Source organism: Ammospiza nelsoni, chromosome 4 (assembly GCF_027579445.1).
Source record: "Ammospiza nelsoni isolate bAmmNel1 chromosome 4, bAmmNel1.pri, whole genome shotgun sequence".
Lineage (NCBI taxonomy): Eukaryota > Metazoa > Chordata > Aves > Passeriformes > Passerellidae > Ammospiza > Ammospiza nelsoni.
This window is the reverse complement of record NC_080636.1, coordinates 51,329,107-51,348,365: the sequence shown is the minus strand read 5'-3', so window position 1 is coordinate 51,348,365 and position 19,259 is coordinate 51,329,107. Positions and strand designations below refer to the sequence as shown.

The window sequence follows — 19,259 nt, the reverse complement described above, 5'->3', positions numbered from 1 at the left end:
CACAGCCGGGTCCTGGGGACACACCCCAAATAATTTGCCTCTGAGAATGAACCTCCCTCATTCTTTCCATGGTTTCTGCTGGCACCACCTCTGTCCCTCTGGTGCAGCTCTTCCTCACCTGCACCACCCACTGTCAGAGTCACCTTTGGCTGCCTCTTTCCTGCAGTGAGAGCACCCGTGGTGTGTCTCCCGGGTGGCCCTGCCAAAGCCTTCCTGACACAATGGCTTTGCCTGCTGCATGAGTATTACAGGCCAGGCCAGTTTTTCCCTGCCTGTGACAAACTAATTCACAGCACAGGGAGTGTGGGAGGGTGGAAAGGGACTAGAGGCTGGTGCTGGAGAAACCCAGCTGATGACCTATCATCACACAGGTGGGTGACAGGTGGCCATCAGCCTGTCCTCAGGGTCACCAGCAAGTCACTGTGCAGGGTTTCTGCCCAGGACATTTGTTCTGGCAGCTCTCTGGAAGACTGAGCAACCACAGCTCCCATAGCTGCAGGGGGGCTCCATTTGACATCTCCCATCCTTTTCAAACCTGTCTCATCCCAGATTTGCCCTCTTTGTAACCCTGCCCTGGGATTCCTGCCCACAAGACTGTATGTTTTATCTGAAACTCATTCCAGCCTCTTGGGATTCAGGCAAATGCCAGCTGATGCTTGTTTTCAGGCCTGGGGCTGTCTGACCTAGAAAGCAACAGCAGCAACTCCTTCCTGGTGTCCTGTGGAAGGATTGTGCTCGTGTGAAGGCTCACTGTAAACCCTCCAAAATGCTCTGGCTTTGTGCAGATGTCACTGGTGTTGCTTCCCCTGGTCACCACATGGCTGACTTGTTTTAAGAGAGCATTAGAGGAAAGACCTTTCCAAAAGCAGCCACCAACCACAGAACTGCAGAGATCAGAGTGTGAGTCCTCACAGCAACGTAAGCCGCCCACCACCTCATCACTTCTTGAGGGACAAACGCTTGCAGTGCCTGTGCCGTGCCGAGGCACCAGAGGTGGAACTGCCATTGGCACGGTGTCTCTGGCTGCTCGAGCGTTCCAAAGCCCCCCTGCAGGGCTCTGTGCAGCTGCAGCCCACGGGGCAGAGCTGTGCTCAGCTCCAGAGCCGAGCCTGCTGCCTCCAAGGCTGCTGCCCTGGCGTGCCTGCCGGCTTGGGCAATCCCGCAGCGGCTCTCCTGGGAGTGCGTCAGCCGCGGAGCTCAGGAAGCCTCGCTGAGTGTCCCGCTTACATCACACAGGCGGGGGGCGCTCGGACAAATGGTCCTTGCCCTCGCTGAGGCAAGCCTGGGATTGCACAGCGCATCTGGCACCTCGTCCCGGGGCTGCTCGTGAGAAGGGCAGGGATGGGGCTCAGGGAGGAGAGAGGAGCTTAAGTGGGCTGGGAAGACTCACGGGTCATGTACTCATCGCATATCTGACCCGGGTCAGTGGCAGTCATCCTTTGTGTCTGCACTGAAGAAAGGATGGGTGGATAGACCAATGAACGGATGGGAGAAGGGAAGAAAGGACGGACGTAAGGAAGGATAGATGGAAGGTGTTTCATCAGTAAATGTAGAACTTTAGTCTTGCACAAATAGACATCATTATTTTAATAAAGCCAGTGCCAAACCTAAATTACCCCAACACTCCCATGATATAATCCCATCCTATATGATTAAAAGATTTCCCAGCAAACTTGGAGATTAAGAAAGCTGATCAAAAAATATTGAGAAATCTCTGTGCCCTACCCTGATGGCTGCTAGTCTGATCCTTCTGACCCTGTCACCAGAGGGCTTCAGCCTCTTGAAAATTCAGCTAGAATTTAGGAAATGAGATACGGTAGTGAACAGACACCAGGCAGAATTTGGAACCCCCGTTTGTCCATGGATATTTGTTCCCAATGGTCCTGTGACAGTGGCTCTTTCTGGTCTGGTTTGTTGGGCTTGTTATTGATGGCCTTCATTATAATGGGAAGCTGAGGAAGTTCGAAAAGCCACATGAAGAGGAAGAGACATCAGTTCAGTTGCCTCTCCCAGAGCTGCTGGCATTTGTGCGGTACAGGGAAATGGAGGCTAATTTAGGAAAGAAAACTGGCTGATGGGAGTGGATATCCAGATTCACACAACAACAGGGGAATAAGCCTTCAGATCACTGCTGAGAGGGGGACAATGGAAACCTGAATGAGGAGTTGTAATAAGAGGACAGAAAATCAGAGAATAGAGTTGCAGTGAGAGCAAGAAAGGATGGTGAGGGTTTTGACAGCAAAAAGGATATAGAAGCCAAGTCTGGAGGAACCAGGACTCAGTACATCACAAAATCAGAGCACCTGTGACCTCCCAGACACATGGAGCTCACTGGGGGTCAGCTCCTCCAGCCCCTGGGAATGCTCAGCAGGAGGAGTGGACCATTTAAAGGGGGAAGGGCAAATATCAGAAATCAATCTAGTAATCAGTTTCAGGGTTGTTTCTTCTCCCAGCACATTCACCTATTGATTTAGATTTCCTTTCTGCTGTGATAACTGAGCTTGGGTATTTCATTCCAGCTGCTTCATCACCGGTCAAAACTTGGTTTTTCCCAACTCGGCCAGGTTGTTTTGTTTCAGTGAATTCGTATCAAACAGACGAGGAAAAAAATCTGTCTATCCGCTGGTGTTCCTGACAGGTTCGGCGTCCTGTGGCGTTCCTAGCGCTGCTTTCGTTCCCATCTAGTGGCCACCTGGAAGATTACACTCCCTGATCCCCAGCTCTTGGCGGGAGCGTCATCCCTTGCTGGCCGCCGTGGGGCTCGGGCATCGGGACGGAGGAAGGTGGGGGCACAGCCTCCCTGCCTTGTTTTATGGCAGGCCATGGGAGAGTAAGCTGGGAAATTTCCTGGAGAAAAGCAGTGGTTTATTTTCATCCTAAAAAAGGCAGAGAACGTTCTGAGATTAGGAATACTGATATTTTTGTGTGCATCCACAAAAGGGTGGAAATAAGGGAAATTATGGTGGAAATCATTTGCATTTTCTTAATGCAAAATTTGGAGCACCTCCACCCCCAACATGGATAAAATAATAATATTTCTAGCATAATGGGTTTTGGATTAGAAATGGAAGCTGGAAAACCACACTTCCCAAAGGGGCACATGCATGGCCTTGGTCAGTCCTGGTCTTAAATGCAGAGTTTCTTTGGAAAGTTGTCACCTGTACCTGGAGTGATTAAGCACTAATGCAAGTCTCAGTTTCCTGACATTTTTGGCAAAGTGTCCCTATCTTTGCAAAGCAAAGGTGAGCATCAGCTGTCTCAGAGCTGTGCAGCCACCGAGAGCATTTGTCAGCCTCATCCCTGACTTCTGCAGGAGTCCTGAGCTCAGCCTGCCTTTGGCAGAGGCTGGAAGCCATGCCGAGGTCTGTGATGGATTTTATTCACCCCACAGCTGCCCTTCCTGCAAATTCATCACCTTCCAAAGAAGCTGCTCAGGCTCACGGTCTGAGAATGCAGAGTCACCACCATGCCCTGCCAGGGTTTGGGCAGTGAGCTCAGCCAGCCTTGACACACTGAGCCCACCGACGGACACCTGGATCTCTGACTGCCACAGTGCTCGTCTGGCAGTTGTGGTGGCAAGGAAATGCAGCTTGTGTCTCTCCTGGCAAGGAAATGCATCTTGTGTCTCTCCTGGCATGGGCTTTGACCCAGCTCAGAGAAGGCTGGCCCCTGGCCTCCCCTCTCTGATGCTTTGTCTGTCTGTCTCCTTTGCAGGTTTCTGCCCCTGGCACAGCATGGAGCAGAGGTCAGGAGCTGAGGAGAAGCTGCCTTTGTGTCCCACTTGCCACACCAGAGGTCTGGGATGGCCTGGTGGGAACCAGCCAGTCTGGCAGTGCCACAGAGCACAGCAGCAGTGAGGTGGGTACAGCCCACAGGCACAGTCCTTCAGGCTGAAAAACCTCTGGGAGCCTGCACTGGCTTCTGAGGAAGGGCTGCAGGGATACCCCCAGGGCTATGGGCACAGGCACGCTGGGAGGATAAGGACCCTGTGCTCGGCAGTGGGACTGGGACAGAGCCAGCATACCTCCCTTTTGTGGAGGCATTTTAAGATTGAGCATAGGGCTGCTTTTTGAAGGCCAAGAGAGCCCTCAGCAGCTCTCCTCCTCTCAGTTTCTTCCAAACCAAAGTGTTTACTTCCTCTGTGGCTTCACATGTAGTGCCTAACACCTATGAAATGAAGAATTTGCCATTCACAGGGATCAGGATAATTGAAATGTGATTCTTATGTTGTCACTGTAGGACCACTTCTGAATTTTCGTACAGTCTTATGCATTTTTTTCAGTTCAGCTCCTTTTAAGGGGTTTTATTTTATTTGCCACCACTCTGCTAATGGGAGGGAAAAATGGCTGTCTGGCTGCAATGCTTATTTTGTGCATGTTAAGATAATTTGTCTTTAAATCCTGGGCTCTGGTCCAGAGGGGCAGAATGTGCCTCCTGCAGTCGGGCTTGGGCGGACCCAAACATGCCAGGATGGCATCATGGCGTGCCAGTGTAACCTGGGCCCTGTCCAAGGCCTTCAAGAATAGGGTTTTTCCTGCATGGAGGCAAACCCACCTACAGGAGGAAATGAGCCTGTGCCTAGGAAACCTCCTTGGCAACATGAGTGTGCAATCTTTATGCAAATGAGCCCTTACTCACGCGGTGTCTCAGCAGCCCCATCCTGGGAACACGCTGGCCCCACGCTGCCAGGACACACGTGACACACGGGCGACATGGGGATCAGGTGACACGTGGAGAAAGGGGGCACCAGGTGCTCTCCCTGCTCATGTTCTGCTGACAAAGGGAAGTAGTTTCCAAAGCCCTCACTGAGCTGCCATGAACACTCCAGCTGCCAGGACTGACTGATTCCAGCAGCACCTTTCTCCTTTGCCAAGTTTCATGCCCCTCTGCTGGCACCCTGGCACGGTTCAAGGCAGCTGGAGTCATGAGGGCACAGCACTGGCAAACGCAGGCACCACCAGCAAACAATGGGATTTCCAAGGGAGCATAACTAACATGCCTGTGAAATGGAGTGTTCTCCTGAGCTTCTTTGCTTGCTCATGGCCTGTGAAAAAAATCAAAATCCAGAGTGATCTACGTAATCCTTGTTGTGCGTAGGAAGCCTTGCCTGGCCTTTGTGCTAGGGAAAAAACTTAGCTATGGCAAAGGTGAGAGGAAAGGAGTTGCTAATTGCTGTAGGCTTCTCCTGTGATTCATTCTTTCTCCACATACCAAATGACTTCAAATAGGTGAAGAAAAGTCACCACCTGATGCACCCAGTGGGAAGGCACTAGGAAGATCTCAAAGCAAAAAGGCTAAGACTGAAGCTGCACTTCCAGGAGAAAATTCCCAAACAATCCTCACATGTCCTTTATTTCTCTGCTGCTCTGGACATAACTGGAAATAATGTGCAATGCAGGGGGAAAACATCACAGCCTCTGTCATGTGCTCCCAGTCCTTACGTGGGGTTGCATTCCCCAAAACAGGCAGTACTCTATAATTTGCTCACAGGGTCTGTGCTCTCAAATGAGCTGTGATAGACATCTCCCAGGTGACTTCATACCCCAAGGTGAGGAAAGGGACATAACAAACTCAGTCAGAATCCCTGCTGCAGCCCCCATCAGCACCAACACGCTTTAAGTCAGCCAGAGTTCCACGGCCAAGACCCTTAAAGGCAGGCCCAGGTTGTTGCCACTCCATCTCTACCACCAGACAGTGGCAGTTTGCTTTGGGGAGGCTTCTCTTAATTTGGAGGTTTGTGCTCTGACTCTTTTTCAGCTCAGTCTCTAAGACACTGGGCCAGACCACCTCTATTTTCCCAAGTATAGGCATCATTTTTCAAGCAGCCACCCTGCCCACATAACTACACTTGGTCTCCAAGTCAGTGCATCCTGGGATTGAGCTGGGAGATCTCCCAACTCAATGAACAGTTGTCACACAGCTTCTGCTACCTTGAACACGCTTCACATTTTAACACATTTTTCTCTTCTTTTTAGAATGGGGACCTCTTGAGCCCGTGCAGAGTGATCCAGTGGTTCCATGCACCTTTGGGAGGTGCTGAGCTGGGTGCTCTCCTCTGCCAGGCACTGTTCTGTGCTGCAGTGTGGAGATGTTAGAGACATGACTGGATGATTTTCCTCATCTAACAATGGTGTGGTAAGCTGAATATGTACAATAATGTGCACTGCAGGTGGAGCACTATCATTCTGAAGGTGAAGGGCTACAGTAATGTTGTCAGGTAAATGCGTGTAGGCACTGGCCACAGCAGCTGAGCCTCTGTGTCCTTAGAGATTCCTATCTAAAGCACCTTGCCCCTTCTGTCCAGGGGTGCCAGCAGGGTGGCTTTGCCCTGGGGTACCACTGGGGAGCCTGGCTTGGGCTGCATGTGGGGATAGCCACGAGCCTGCCCTCTTCAGAGAGTCCTGGGACAATCCTGCCAATTGCCTCAGGGAAATAGAAGGAAGGGCAGCAATTTTCAGTGCAGCATGGCAGGATGTGGTATTTTAGAGAAGAAGATTGCTAGCTGAGGGGCAGCTCCCCATTCTAGTGTAAATCCAGTATTGCCTCATCCATGTCCCGGCTTCAGGCCCTTAAAATTACTGCTGGGGTCAGGATGTGCCCCCAAGCATTTACAGGCTGAGCTATTGCACAAAAACGAGTGGGTGAGTGCTGGAGGATGTGTTTGGTCAAAGGAGAGCTGTTCAGTGCACACTGTGTGAAAAACAGCAGCTGAAGCCCAGGACAGTGTGCTAACAGCAGACAACTTCCCAAAAATCTTCCTAGCAGGCATCGGGATGGCTGTCCTGGGCAGGCTTGCAGCACCCCTGAAGCAAAACCACGCTGGGCATGTCCTGCTGAACTCTGCCTAGTGCCAGTGAGAGGCAGTGACTGCAGCCACAGCATGGCACAGGGCATTTTGCAAATGATCAGGCTGTGCTCCCCACTGCCTGCCTTTCAGGAAAGCCTGTGGAAAGCAAGTGTAAAGCCCCACTGCTGTCATTTGGTAGCATCACACTCCTTAGCACTGCTGCGTGTTTCATCAGATTAAGCAGGGGTGCTCTGGGTCCCTGGAGTTGATGTTGTCTGCCTGATTTTCAGGAGGGACCTGAAAAAGGCACCATTTTTCCATTTGTATTAATATAAGTGACAGAAAATTCCACAAAATCTTGTCTTCATAGGGCCAGCAGATTCTGTTCTTTTTGTTTTTTCTTCTTAGACATGCTCCAAAAGACATGCTCAAATGTGAAGGAAAATACAGAGCACTGGGCAGACTTTCCTGGGAGAACAGTGCATAAATTCTCCCCTTTCTGGACATGTTTTGCAACCCCTGCTTCAGTCAGGTCTCCAGGGAAGGAGGGGAGCACAGGGAGAAGTCACCATCTTAGGAATAGGATTCTTTGCTGAGAGCTTTCTCGGCAGGGAGGCACAGCCACCTCAACGCCTGCATGTCTCAGAGGTCAACAAACTCCACCAATATCCAGAAAGGCAATATCCAGGCCTTTCCCTCCCTTCCTCCCCAACACCCTGGCTATGCACTTGCATGCTCTTTATTAGAGCAATCTTGATTTACATCAGCAGGAGCCGGAGTCACACATGCCTCACTTCAAAGCTCCCTCCCTGCCTGTGAGGGAGCTGCTGATAGCAGCAGATAGTGGTGTCTGCAGCTCACAAGTGAAGTGAAAGTCTGGTGAGCTTCCCAGACAGACACCACTCTGGTTTGAGTCATTACCCTTTTCCACCTGTTCTCAGCTGGATGGATGAGAAAGGATAACTCATGTTCAAATACCAAGTCAGCTCTGCCCACCCCTGCAAAATAAACATTTGATGTCAGTGAAGAACATTAATGGGATGGTATTTCAGGTACTCCCTTTCCCTTCACGCATTTCTCAGGGGTTTTATCAAAAGTAAAGAGAGTGAATAAGATCCCAGCAGGCACTCAGACTCTCCTGGAAGCAATGATATGCCAAGGACAAGGCCCAGCAGCTGTCAGCATGGGCGGCACTGCTCCTCCACAAGCCCATGCCTATGCCCTGGATTATCATGGCACAGCTGGGAAGTGATGGCTGTGTGCTGGCACCCCCTGTTCCACAAACAAGGACAGGGATCCGAGGGACAAAGAGATGTCACCACCAATGTCACCTGCACTGGGTGCTGCCAGGTGCTGTCTGAGCCCAATCAGTGCTGAAAGTCTTCAAAATGATTGTCAAGGCCCAGGGAGGACTGGCCAGGCTCCTGAGCCCATCTTGTCTCCCTTCACTGCCAGCCTATGGAAAACCAGGTCTGGCTCAGGGCAGGTGCCAAGAACTGTGCTGAACATGCAGCCCCTTGCATAGATTCCCTGCTCATCTGTAAGCTGAACCCACTGGGGCTCACCAGCCTTTGGGGCAGCTCTCTGTCCCCTGGGACGAGCCCCATGGAACAGCCAGGGCAAGGACTCTCTGAGCAGCAGCTCCAGCCTGGGTGTCCTGCCAGAGAACCCCTGGTGCTGCCGGGAGCGAGCGGTGGCTCAGTAGGTGGCACTCTGCATCCACAGGAAACCAGCGCCTTCCCAAAGGGGAGCCCTGCCCTTGCAGCCCCAGCAACTCAGCCCCAGGCCCTGCTGCAGTGGGGCAGCCCAGGGGGCTTGCCCACTGCAGCCCCCTTAAGGCTTCTCCTCCTTGCACCATGCCTGGCGATACCTTCTGGAAGTTCATCCTGGGGACAGAATCCAAATGTCCTTCCAGCCCTGGAAGAGAGCAGTGGCCAGGCTTAGTGCCTTTTTCCTCACAGCACACAGAAAAGCTGGGGCTTGTGGCAGATCCCATCCAGAATGTCCTGAAATGTGTGGCTCTGGAGGATGTTCTCTCCAAGAAACAGCCAAGCAGGGCTTGGCCAGGCAGCTGCCATTTGGGAAGTGCTCCCCTGATGTCCCTACCAGAACCTCTCCATGAGTAACTGGGTGCCCATCACCATCTTGCTGCACTTTCTGGACTCTGAGGAGTTGTGCTGGTTGATGCCAGGCCGCCCCTTCTTCTTCAAGGTCACAGGGAGGACTAGCAGGAGGAAGCTGATGAAATGACCAATTCAAATCATGGCAAGCCAAATTCCTGGCTGCTGGCCGTCAGTGAGATAGAGCTATCAGCTGGAGACTGGAGAAGAGAGAGAACATGGTGAGTCAGCTGCTGGATATGCAGTGTTTGGTCTCTAAACAGAGCAGGTAACACGGGCAATTGCACTTGGGATGGGACGTGCAACCTTTCCCCCCCCTCCCCACTAAGCCTCCTCCAATTGCTCAGCAATTTGCCAAGTGCAGCAAACGGGGCAGGAGTGTTCAGTGCTCAGTATATTTCTCAGACTGGACTTAAAAAAATTATTTAAATGTTTCCAGTGAACCTCTGATTTAAAAAAAATGGGAGAAATATTTTGTTTTAACAGCTGAAGAAAAGAAAAATTTGTGGGGGGAGCTGTGGTGCCTGGCTGAGGAAGCCAGCCTTGAGCAGAGCAGGAGGGAGGATTCCTGGCTGACAAACCTTTCTTTTGCCATTCTCAAATCACCAACCCCATGTTTCATCAGAAGAAACTCCAAACCTCAAAGTCTCTGCCTCTGGAGAAACTCCCCTCACATGCAAAAGATCACAGAGTGAACTCCAGGCACTGAGACTTACGGAGGTCTTGCAGGAAGGGAACTCCAGTCCAAGGGGGAAAGGAGGAGCCCTCTGAAGCCCCTGGCTGTCCCCCAAATAGCCCAGGACCTGCTTGTTGACTGCCTGCAGAGCTCTCTGACATGGGGTTGCAGTAATGAGTGGGATTTGTCTTTTCTCTGCTGTCCCTCTGAGGACAGGCAGCGAAGGGGAAACATGACAAAACCCCCAGAAGTAAAGCTGTCAGCTCCTGCTCACTGTTTCAGACAGTTTCAATTGCACAAAAGGGCTGTCAAAGGTTTGCTGGAGCTATCTGTGTCAGCATAACATCTGAGTGACTGATTCAGCATCTTCTTTTCCAGACCTCTTGCGCATTGCTTCTCAGGATTGGCATGACATGGCAAAAACACCAGGAGCCACATATCATGTGTGCCCATCGAAGAAGGGAAAAGGTTCAGTGACTGAACCACTTTGACCCCTGCCACCTTGAGCAAAGGCTCCATCAGCTTCCTGAGCCGTGAGTAACATGCTGTCCTCTTTCAGTTAAAAGTCCAAATCCTCCTTTCCCAGTGGAGCATTGCCACCAGCTGCCCTCCTAGCTTGCTGTGCTGTGGGACCGGAGCAGGGGGACACCACTCCCTTCATCCTCGACCCTCTGGGCTTCTCTGGGTTCTCATGCTGTCCCAGTTCTTCTCCTCTCAAAGCAGCAGCTCCCGCTACAACTACCTGAAAGGAGGTCGTAGTGATGTGGAGCACCCAGTCTCTTCTGCTGTGCCTGCAGTGAGAGTACGAGAGGAAATGGCCTTAAGAGGAGACAAGGGAGATTCGGATTAGATACTAGAAAAATGTTTTTTTGCTGTTTGGGTGCTCAGGCACTGGGATAGGTTGCCCAGGGATATGGTGGACTCACCATCCCTGGAGGTGTTCAAGACGCATCTGGATCTGGTGCTGGGCAATGTGGTTCAGGGTTTTAGGGGTTACAGTGGCAGTGCTGCATTGAGGTTGGACTCGGTGGTCTTACAGGTGTCTTCCAACCTTGATAATTCTGGGATTCTTCAGCAGGTGCTACAACAGCCCGGAGAGGTGGCCATGAGGAGGTGCCCTCCAGGGAGCTCTCCGAGGCAGCCGTGAGTCGCAGTGCCCCCGAGGAGCACATTTGTCCCTGCCCGGTGGGTGCCACCGCTTACTCAGCCCTTACTCATCCCCGCTCAGGGAGACGTAGCTAGCTAGGCGGAGAGGGGGGGGAAGGGGGGGGGGGTTGATGACCGGGTTTATCGCTGGAAAACACTCCTGTGGGAGATGCGGGGACAGCAAGGAGCAGACAGGTGTGTCCGCAATAACCCGGCTCGCTCCCGACTCGCGGGATCCAGGTTGCCCAGGGAGGCTGCGGGTACCCGATCCCTAGAGGTGTTCCAGGCCAGGCTGGTTGGACGGGGCTTGGAGCAACATGGTCTTTTAGAAGATCCCCTTGTCCATGGCAGGGGGTGGAACGAGGTGGTACTCAATGTCCCTTGCAACGAAAAAGCATTGGGAGATTGTATGCTTCTATCGCTCTGGGACTCCGTCATTCTGTGATTCTGGGATTCCACGATCCCGCCCCGCTCGGCCCCGCCCCTCTTACGTCGCTCACGTCCGCGCCCCCAGCTCCAGGCGCCCATAAAGTGGACGGCGGCGGCAGGCGGCTCCTCATGGAGAGCTGCGCGCCGCCGGCACCTGTTGTGCTACGGCGACTCCTTTTGCCCCGTTCTCTCTGTATCTCTGTCGCCTCCCGCCGCGAGTACGGACGATGAGGGCCCTGGTGCTGATGGCCGCGCTGGCCGTGCTGGCAGGTGCGTGAGGGACGGGACGGGGGAGATCGGGACTCGGCCGAGCCCGCGCTCGCGCCTGAGGCGGGGGACTCGCGCCGCGGCCGTGGGCGGGAAAGCGCTGAGTCGAGTGAGGGACTCCGCGCTCGGTGGCGACCCCTCTGCCCCCCTGCTCACTGCGCTGTTTGCCCTCCTTCAAAAGCGAACCGTGCGGCCGCCGGGTCGTCGCCCAACGCCACGGAGCCGCAGCGGCACGAGGAGCGGGAGGCCGGGAGCCGTGAGGGCGAGCCCGTGCCGGGTCCTGACTATGAGGAGGATGAGGAGGAGTATGAGGAGGCGCCGCCCGTTCACCAGTACATCGTGGACGACTTGATCCGAGGTGAGTCGGCGGCTCTGGGATCTTGCAACTTGCGAGTCCCAACTTACGCCTTTTCTTTCCTGTACGCACTGGTGTGCTTAGCTCGTGGAGTATGGAGCAAAAACGTGCTTGTGCTTGAAGCTGCTGCTTTAGAAATAGCTGTCGGGGTGGAAACCTAGCTTGAATGTGCCCAGGGTGAGTGGAAGCTGCAGGCCAGCCGGTAGCTTACTGTGCATAGCTTTATTTCCTGATAAACCTCACAGGATGACTGGGGTCAGATGGTGACCACCTCCTTAGTGTAGAACTATCAGTGGAGATTTAGGTGCTGTTTGGCCCTAAAGGTTTGTTTTACATCAAGTTGTTGGTCTTGCTGCAAGAATTTTTCTGGATAATTTCTGATGGTGGCCTATTTGGGTTGGAGTCAACTGAAATTTCGTTGGGAAAGCAGGCACTTAAATCCTTTAAGTAGCCACAGGAAAGTTTGCTAAACATCTTTAGGCCAGTGCTTCACTGTCAATAGGTATTGGGTGTATTTATTGTAATTTGCCTGCTTGCTGAGCTGTGAGGAGATCTGAACAGTCTGCCTTACTGTGGGAACGGGAGCATTTTGTTGGTTCTGGGCTGAGTGTAGTTGCAGTACAAGCCAGGTATCTGCAAGTGATTTGAACCTCAGTAGGTGTGAGTAGGCTGGTCCTGTTGCCTCCGGGGTGGATCTGACTACTGATTTTCCTGCAGAAGCACCCTGAGACTTGAATGTGACTAAAGGACCTATTAAATTAGGTGGGACCATGCTCATTGTGGTCACTTGAGGGAACTGGTGGACTTGTGCTTAAGTTTCCTGTGAAGATCTCTGGGGGAAACGCGCCTGTCGGTGTTGTCAAGCAGTTTAGCCTGTCAAACTACTGGCTTGATGACTGAAGTGCTGTCTTAACTGCACAGAAACTAGACTTGTTACCTAAGGTGGTTGGTTTGTAGACCAGCTCTTCTGCTTGGCGTGAGGTTTATCTGTGGCTAAACCTTGAAGCTGTTATGATTCAGCTGCGGATGGCTTTCCTGGCCGTGCAGCCTGCAGACAGGGACACCGAGATCGAGCTGACAAGCTGAGCCTGGGAGAGGGAGGGAGGGAAGTGGCCTCAATTATGAAAGCGCGAACCTAAAGATCAAGTCAGACGGGACAGAACAGGGGCCTTTGACTGTCAGCAGTGAGCTCACACTGCCAGGCACAGGAAACCTTGCTGCAGGAGCTGTGTACCTCGTTTACATATTAATATAGCTCATACGGTTTTAATCAGACTTCTGGTTGCTGAAGGCATTTTTGCTTTTAAGTAACTTCAAGCCAGGCTTGTTGCTCTAGAAGTGAAAATGATCAGCTGTCTAGACAACAGTGAGCTACACCTTGTTTCTTTGAATGGGCTCTCAGCACCAGAAATACAGGGTTAGGAAGTAGTTAGATCCAGTTGTGCCCTATTGTGGTGATTGCCTGTATGCATAGAACTGTGGGTAAAATATTAATCGCCCAAAAATGATTTTCATCAGGTCTTCAGAGCACAAGAGCAAAACTGGAGCTTGTTGTAAATAGCTTTGCTGTTTCCTAGGGCCTATTTAAATCCCTGGGGTAACTGTTACTCCTGAGCAGCAGTGTTGCGCTGCCAGGGCCGCTTTAGGGCTAGCAGTGCAGGGGGCGGGCTCTTGCTGCGCCAAGTTATTTCAAACTAGTGCTGTTGAACTCGGATTGCTGCATGGGGCTGCTCTGGAGCTTCTGATCCTCAGTCAGTGGCTGGTCTGCTCTCCTCAGTGAAAGGAACCTGTTTGCCCTTGCCTCAATTCAAGGGCTACTAAGTCACCAGGATTTTAAACCACACTCTTCTAGAGGTTTGTGTTAATTGAGATAATGAGGGGCAGCAGTAAGCGGCAGAGTAAATAGGCTGAGTGTCGCGGACTCTGGCCTTCACTCCTTCCCTGCGCTCAGCATCTCTCCCAAAGCAGGAGAACTGGAAAGGAGTGCTCTCCTTCTGAAGACAGCACTGCAGGTTGTTTAGGAGAAACAAGTATGCCAACCGGGACTGCAAGCTGCTTTGCCTCGGCAAGTGCCCAGGACTATGTAGCGAGTTCCAGTGCCTTTCATCACCGATGCAAATGGAGAGTTTAGAGAAATGGAGCTATTAACCTTGTACCTGTGCCCATGTAACACTAGAGCATGGCTGGGCTCAGCATGAACTCCCTGTTCTTTACAGGCCTTTGCTTGAAACTGTGCTGTTACTCTCAAGTGTCTTATGCTATGAAATGCTGCAGTCCTGCATCTCTGCTGCTCTTCATCTTTGGTGGCTCTTGGCTCATCTGCTTCTTCTGGCTCTGGTCTGCATGGCACAGGACTTAAGTGTAGCAGAGTTGTGCTTCAATGTGCTGCTGAGCTTGCTGCCTTTGTGCTGGGTGTGAGATGCCCAGCAGCATTCTCGCTTGCATCCTGTGCTTCCTGGTCACAGATTCTCCTGTGGTGGTGGTCCTCCTGGCTCTCATCAAATTCTTTAATTCAATTTTCTCAGAATTGTGCTTTCTAGCACTTTTACACCAAGGCGTCATGTCCTTTTTTCAGTGGAACCTGTGGTTAAACCCAAGCCAGCAAAGAGGGGGGGAGAGAAGAATGCTGGCAAATCAAGAAGGAAGAAGAACAGAGGGAAAAACAAGAAGAAAGGGACTCCCTGTGAAATGGAATACAAAAACTTTTGCATCCATGGAGAATGCATTTACCTAGAACATCTCCAGATGGTGACCTGCAAGTAAGTTACTTATAGCTTGTGAGTTAGGTGTCAGTGCCATGAGCCAGTGGCATCCGAGGGCTCAGAGGAAAAATCAGGTATCAGTTTGGTATAGGTCCATCTCCTGCAGTATTTTGACTGAGAATCCTTCTGCCATGTAGATTAAGTGATGATGGAATCTGAGATGCATAACAAGCCACTGAACTCATCAGTTGGTCATAAACTCAAACCAAAAGAATGAAAAGGCGTGTCTTTCTGGAACATCACACCCAAACTAATCTCGACTTGTTGAAATGCTGACAAACCTTGTGCTAGAGCAGTGACTGCATTTCACGAACCTGCTCTGAAGTGAGCACCTTGAGATTCATGGGAAACTCAGAAGATGTCTAAGTCAGGTTTGAGTATGTGTGGGTGTCCTTAGCTCTAGACAGCACAGGAGCTGATAAGAACTTGTGTTAATATTTACTTGCAGGTGTCATCAGGATTTTTTTGGTGAGCGCTGTGGTGAGCAGTTCATGAAGACTCAAAGGAAGAATGATGTGGCAGACTACTCAAAGACTGTGCTGGTAGTGGTAGCTGTGCTGCTCTCGAGCATCAGCTTCATTACTGTACTTATCATTGTGATAGTGCAGTAAGTATTATCCTCTTTGGTGTCTGTCTTCCTTAAGTGTGAGCAGGGCCTGTGCCCAATAACACCTGAATGTGCATGGCTCATCCGAGTTACCTCTGTGAAAAGCAGCTGGAAAGGATGGGTTCTTATCCCAGCTTGGGTATGTCTGGAGGGTAGAAGCAAGGTCTGTGACCCTTACATTGTAAACCAAGAGCCTTCCTGCTCTTGCTACAGCCAGGGTAGTTAGAGTGCTGCAGAGCAACAGCAGGAAGCCCAGGAGGAACATTAATGCTGACACAGGACTGCGTTCCCTAATCCTGGTGGAGAAACCTGCAAGCAGCCATGTGATAGCCTAGTGCATGGCTGTTAGCCAACAGCTGCATGCACAGGTGGAGGGTACGAGATGGTGCTCTGAGAGTCCATTTGTTAATGGATGTTGCTGGGCTTAAATGCCGGCACTTGGAGGGGAAGCAAGTGGGGAGGCAAATGCTGCTGGTCCCAAATTCTGCTTGCTGTTAATAGGAAGGAAGCACTATTTCAGCTGAACCAGCCCCTGCAGTTCAGTGTGGTGGGTTGTCATAATCTGGAGTCCTGATGAGAATTAATTCAAAGAGCTTTTCTTGGTACCTGTTTCAAACCATATAACAAACAGAAATACTGAAACAGTCCTGCAGTTCTCTTACTGCTGCTCCAGCACTGTTAGGGCCTGGGATGTTATAGTAACTCCAAGGTTCAGTCTAATTTTAGATCTAGATGAAGCACATTATCTGAGTTGGGTACGTGCTGTACCTTTTTCTGCAACTCAGGAAACGAGGTATGCTTTGTCATTTCAGTGTTGCTTCATATTTAACTCTGAACTGGAGGAATGCTGGGATGAACACTTGTTCTCTGAACACTGCCCCATTCCTTGCTGCTAGGAGAGGTAACCAGTTCTGTAGTGCTCTAAGAGCAAATGATTATTGGTAGTTGATGAAGTGCATTTGCTTCATGTTCTGAACTCTCACAAGGTGAATGCACGCTAATCTGTACCCTCATCCAGAGAAGCTGCTGGGAGTAGTCACTAAAAAACACTGGAGAAATCAGTAAGGGACTTCCTTATTATGTATTCAAGAGACAGGGACTAGATTTGAAGCCTGCAGGGCTCTGCTGTGGAGTGGAGGAAGGCAGTGTGGTCTCTGCAGATATAAGTTCAAGCCACTAGGAAATCTGTCACCCAGAATGTCTCCTGTTGCTTTGCTCAGTCCCAGCAATAACCTCTCTTCATCTTGCTCCCTAATCTGGTTTAAGTCAAGAAGCTCAGTCTCTGTGAGGCACAAGTGTTGACATCTAGTTCAGAGATTCTGTGATTTTACCAGCAGATACTGCTTAATGCTGAATGCTTAAAAACTTGTCTTGCTTGAAACTCCCTGGTGCCAAGGAGTTGCTTGAGGACTCACAGAACATGAGTCCAAATGCTGCAGAGGATAGGGAAGCTGGTGACAACCGGATGTGCATCAGGGTTCAAAATTATCTCTAACATGCCATAATTCCACAGGGTCAGGAAAAAGTGTCCTCAGTATGAAGAGAAAGAAGAAAGGAAAAAACTGCGACAAGAAAACAGAAATGGCAATGTTGGTGTGTAAATGGGGAGAAAGCAGGTATGAATGCTGACTTCAAACACCTCTCAGTCCTTCCAGGCTGTATGGGAATTGCATGCTTGTTTTGCAAAGCTAGTGTTTGCTTTTCGTGCTCCAAGTGTCTTGAAACACATAAGTTACATGTGAGCAGCTGGCTTGGTTTTCTGGTTTCTCAAAACCACCTTGAATTGTACAAGTTGTTCAACAGCTCTGTTAAATTTCTGGCCGTGTTAAAGACCAAGTGAGGATGGGAAGCTGTACTGAGATAAGTGGAGCTATGAAGAGGAAGTCCTGAGTATCTGGAAAGAGGCAGATGTAGTGCAGGAAACAGTGGTAGACTTCAGTCATGGAAGATGGTACTAGAGCATCATCACCTCTTAGAAGAAAAGTACTGAGCATTTTCATATCTTTCCTGCAAGGAGAGTTTCAGGAAGTTTCTGGTGCTCAGAAGCTGTGGACCAAAAGGAAGCTGCGAGTTCTGTGAGCACCACAGCCTCTCAGTCAAGTTGCATACTGTCACAGCAACTGAGGCCCAAAGCTCCTTGGCATGTCTGGATTGCTTCTGGGAGTGATCTAGTGGATTTTACTGGGCAGGCAAGTTGGTCTTTTCTGAGGCCAGGCGTAAGTAACAGCAGACTCAAGGACCATTACTGGAAAGGAGTTACACTATGAGCTGAGGAGGAAGCCTTACAAGATAGTCCTGCAAAATTCCAGCCGACTTGTCAAGTTTTGCTTTGCCACATGTCGGCTAGCTTTGTCCAGTGACAGTTGGAGGGTTTTGCTCAAAGCTTTCTTGAAGCTGAAGAGTATCTGGCAGTGCCCTCAGGCGTGGGCACATCCTTAGCTGCCTGCTTTGCTTGGTGGTTTGCCATGGTGCTAGCACAGGGTGCTTGTGTCTCGGGTGCTGATTAATGTGCCTGGTCTGCCTGTTACAGAGCAATTCTGAAGTGGCCATGGCCAAGCTGCGGGGTACCTCTGGCTACCTGTCACATCCACCTGGACACTGTGGGCTGGAGCTGTTGCCACTAAGCCCTGATTCATCCAGAGAGAGGCTGCTGCCAGGAGATGTCAACAGGCCACTTGCTGCTGAATCACTTGCTGAGGACACCAGTTATTACTGCATCTTGGCACAACGATGTGGAAGGAGCTGGCTTGTTGGGGGACAGTACCTGCTGTCAAGACCTGCTGGAGACTACTGCTACTAAGCCTCCTCTCTCCATGCTAGAGCTCCAGTCTTGGCTGTTGTGTGGATGGACTTTGTTCTCTTAGCAATTCTCCTTTGGCAGCTCTAACTCTAAGGGGGAGAACCTGTTGCTGCTTTCAGGACTGGATGGAAGGGAGGATATTCCCTTCCTTCCCTCTACAAAAGTGAGAAAGGGAAAGAGGTTGGGATGGCTTTTCTCCCTAGACCTCAGTGGATGAAAAACCTAATTCTGTTGTCACTGTGCTCCCTGTCCATATTGGCTTCCAAGAGCTTCATCTGTAGTTGTGACTTGCAGGGCGTTGGTGACAGATCTTTGTCAGCCACACCTGGGCTCTGTTGCTGTGTGTGTGGAAGTAATCCCTCCGAGCTGTGTGGGACTCATGGTGTGAGTGGAGCTATCCATTTGCGTGTGTGCTAGCCCGAGTTCAGATTTGTCTCCTAGGATGCTGAGACAGTGGATGCAAGACCTGAAGGTTTGCATCTAAAGGAAAAGATCTGTGCTCCAACCAACTGATAAGGCTGGATCCATCTCTTCTAAACACAAAGCTACTTCTGTTAAACAGATACTTGTTGCTGCTTTAAGCAGTGCTTAAATATAAAAGACATCAGATCTCATCAGTTTAACTTGACTACTAAGAACCCTTTCCTTTGAAGAATTTAATTCAGGCACTGATGCTTTGCAAGCAGTTGTCTCTTGTGCTCTACGTTCAGGTGTGAAGAACTCATCTTACCTCAGTCTTTTCTGACCCAGGTGTCCTTGGTTTCTTAACTGTCCATGCAGTTTTGAGCACAGAATATTATTTGAGTTCAGTTTCTTCTTGGAAGAGTGTTTGTGTTCTGTATAAACAGAGCAGAAATCTTCTGGTAGCAGAGAAACAGCATTAATTGTCAAGTTGTATCTGTAAATGTGTAAATATTTATTATTGTATTTAATATTTAATGTTTCCATAACAAACTTATTTATTTTATAATTAAACTTTTTACATAACCTAATCATGGTAAGATTTTTTTTCTTGCTCTCAGGAATACATGTAAACACTTGAAATTAGAGCTTGGTTTCTCCTCAAAGCAAGAATTTCAACACTTGGGAGCACAAAGTACTGCTGTGAGGAACTGCAGCCATGTGTCAGGCATGGGCTTGGTGCCCTTACAAGAGTGCAAACTGTTTGTAAACAAAATGTACAAATGCAAGTACCTGTTTGGGTAAGAAATCCATTTCATTCAGCTACAAGGGATCTTCTAGTTCCTGAATTATTGTGAGGCTAAGTCAGCTGTCTCCTTGGCAGCCAAACTTCAAACTGACATTTGAGC

General features: G+C 50.3%; 1 protein-coding gene across 1 annotated transcript; it reads left to right on the top strand.

Moving 5' to 3' along the window:
• Nucleotides 1-11,298: 11,298 nt before the first annotated feature.
• On the top strand, nucleotides 11,299-18,941 carry AREG (amphiregulin). The gene is made up of 6 exons (XM_059470640.1): nucleotides 11,299-11,428; nucleotides 11,607-11,783; nucleotides 14,356-14,539; nucleotides 14,991-15,149; nucleotides 16,663-16,765; nucleotides 17,680-18,941. The coding sequence occupies exons 1-5, from the start codon at nucleotides 11,386-11,388 to the stop codon at nucleotides 16,748-16,750; spliced, it is 651 nt and encodes a 216-aa protein (XP_059326623.1). The 5' UTR covers nucleotides 11,299-11,385; the 3' UTR covers nucleotides 16,751-16,765; nucleotides 17,680-18,941.
• Nucleotides 18,942-19,259: the final 318 nt, after the last annotated feature.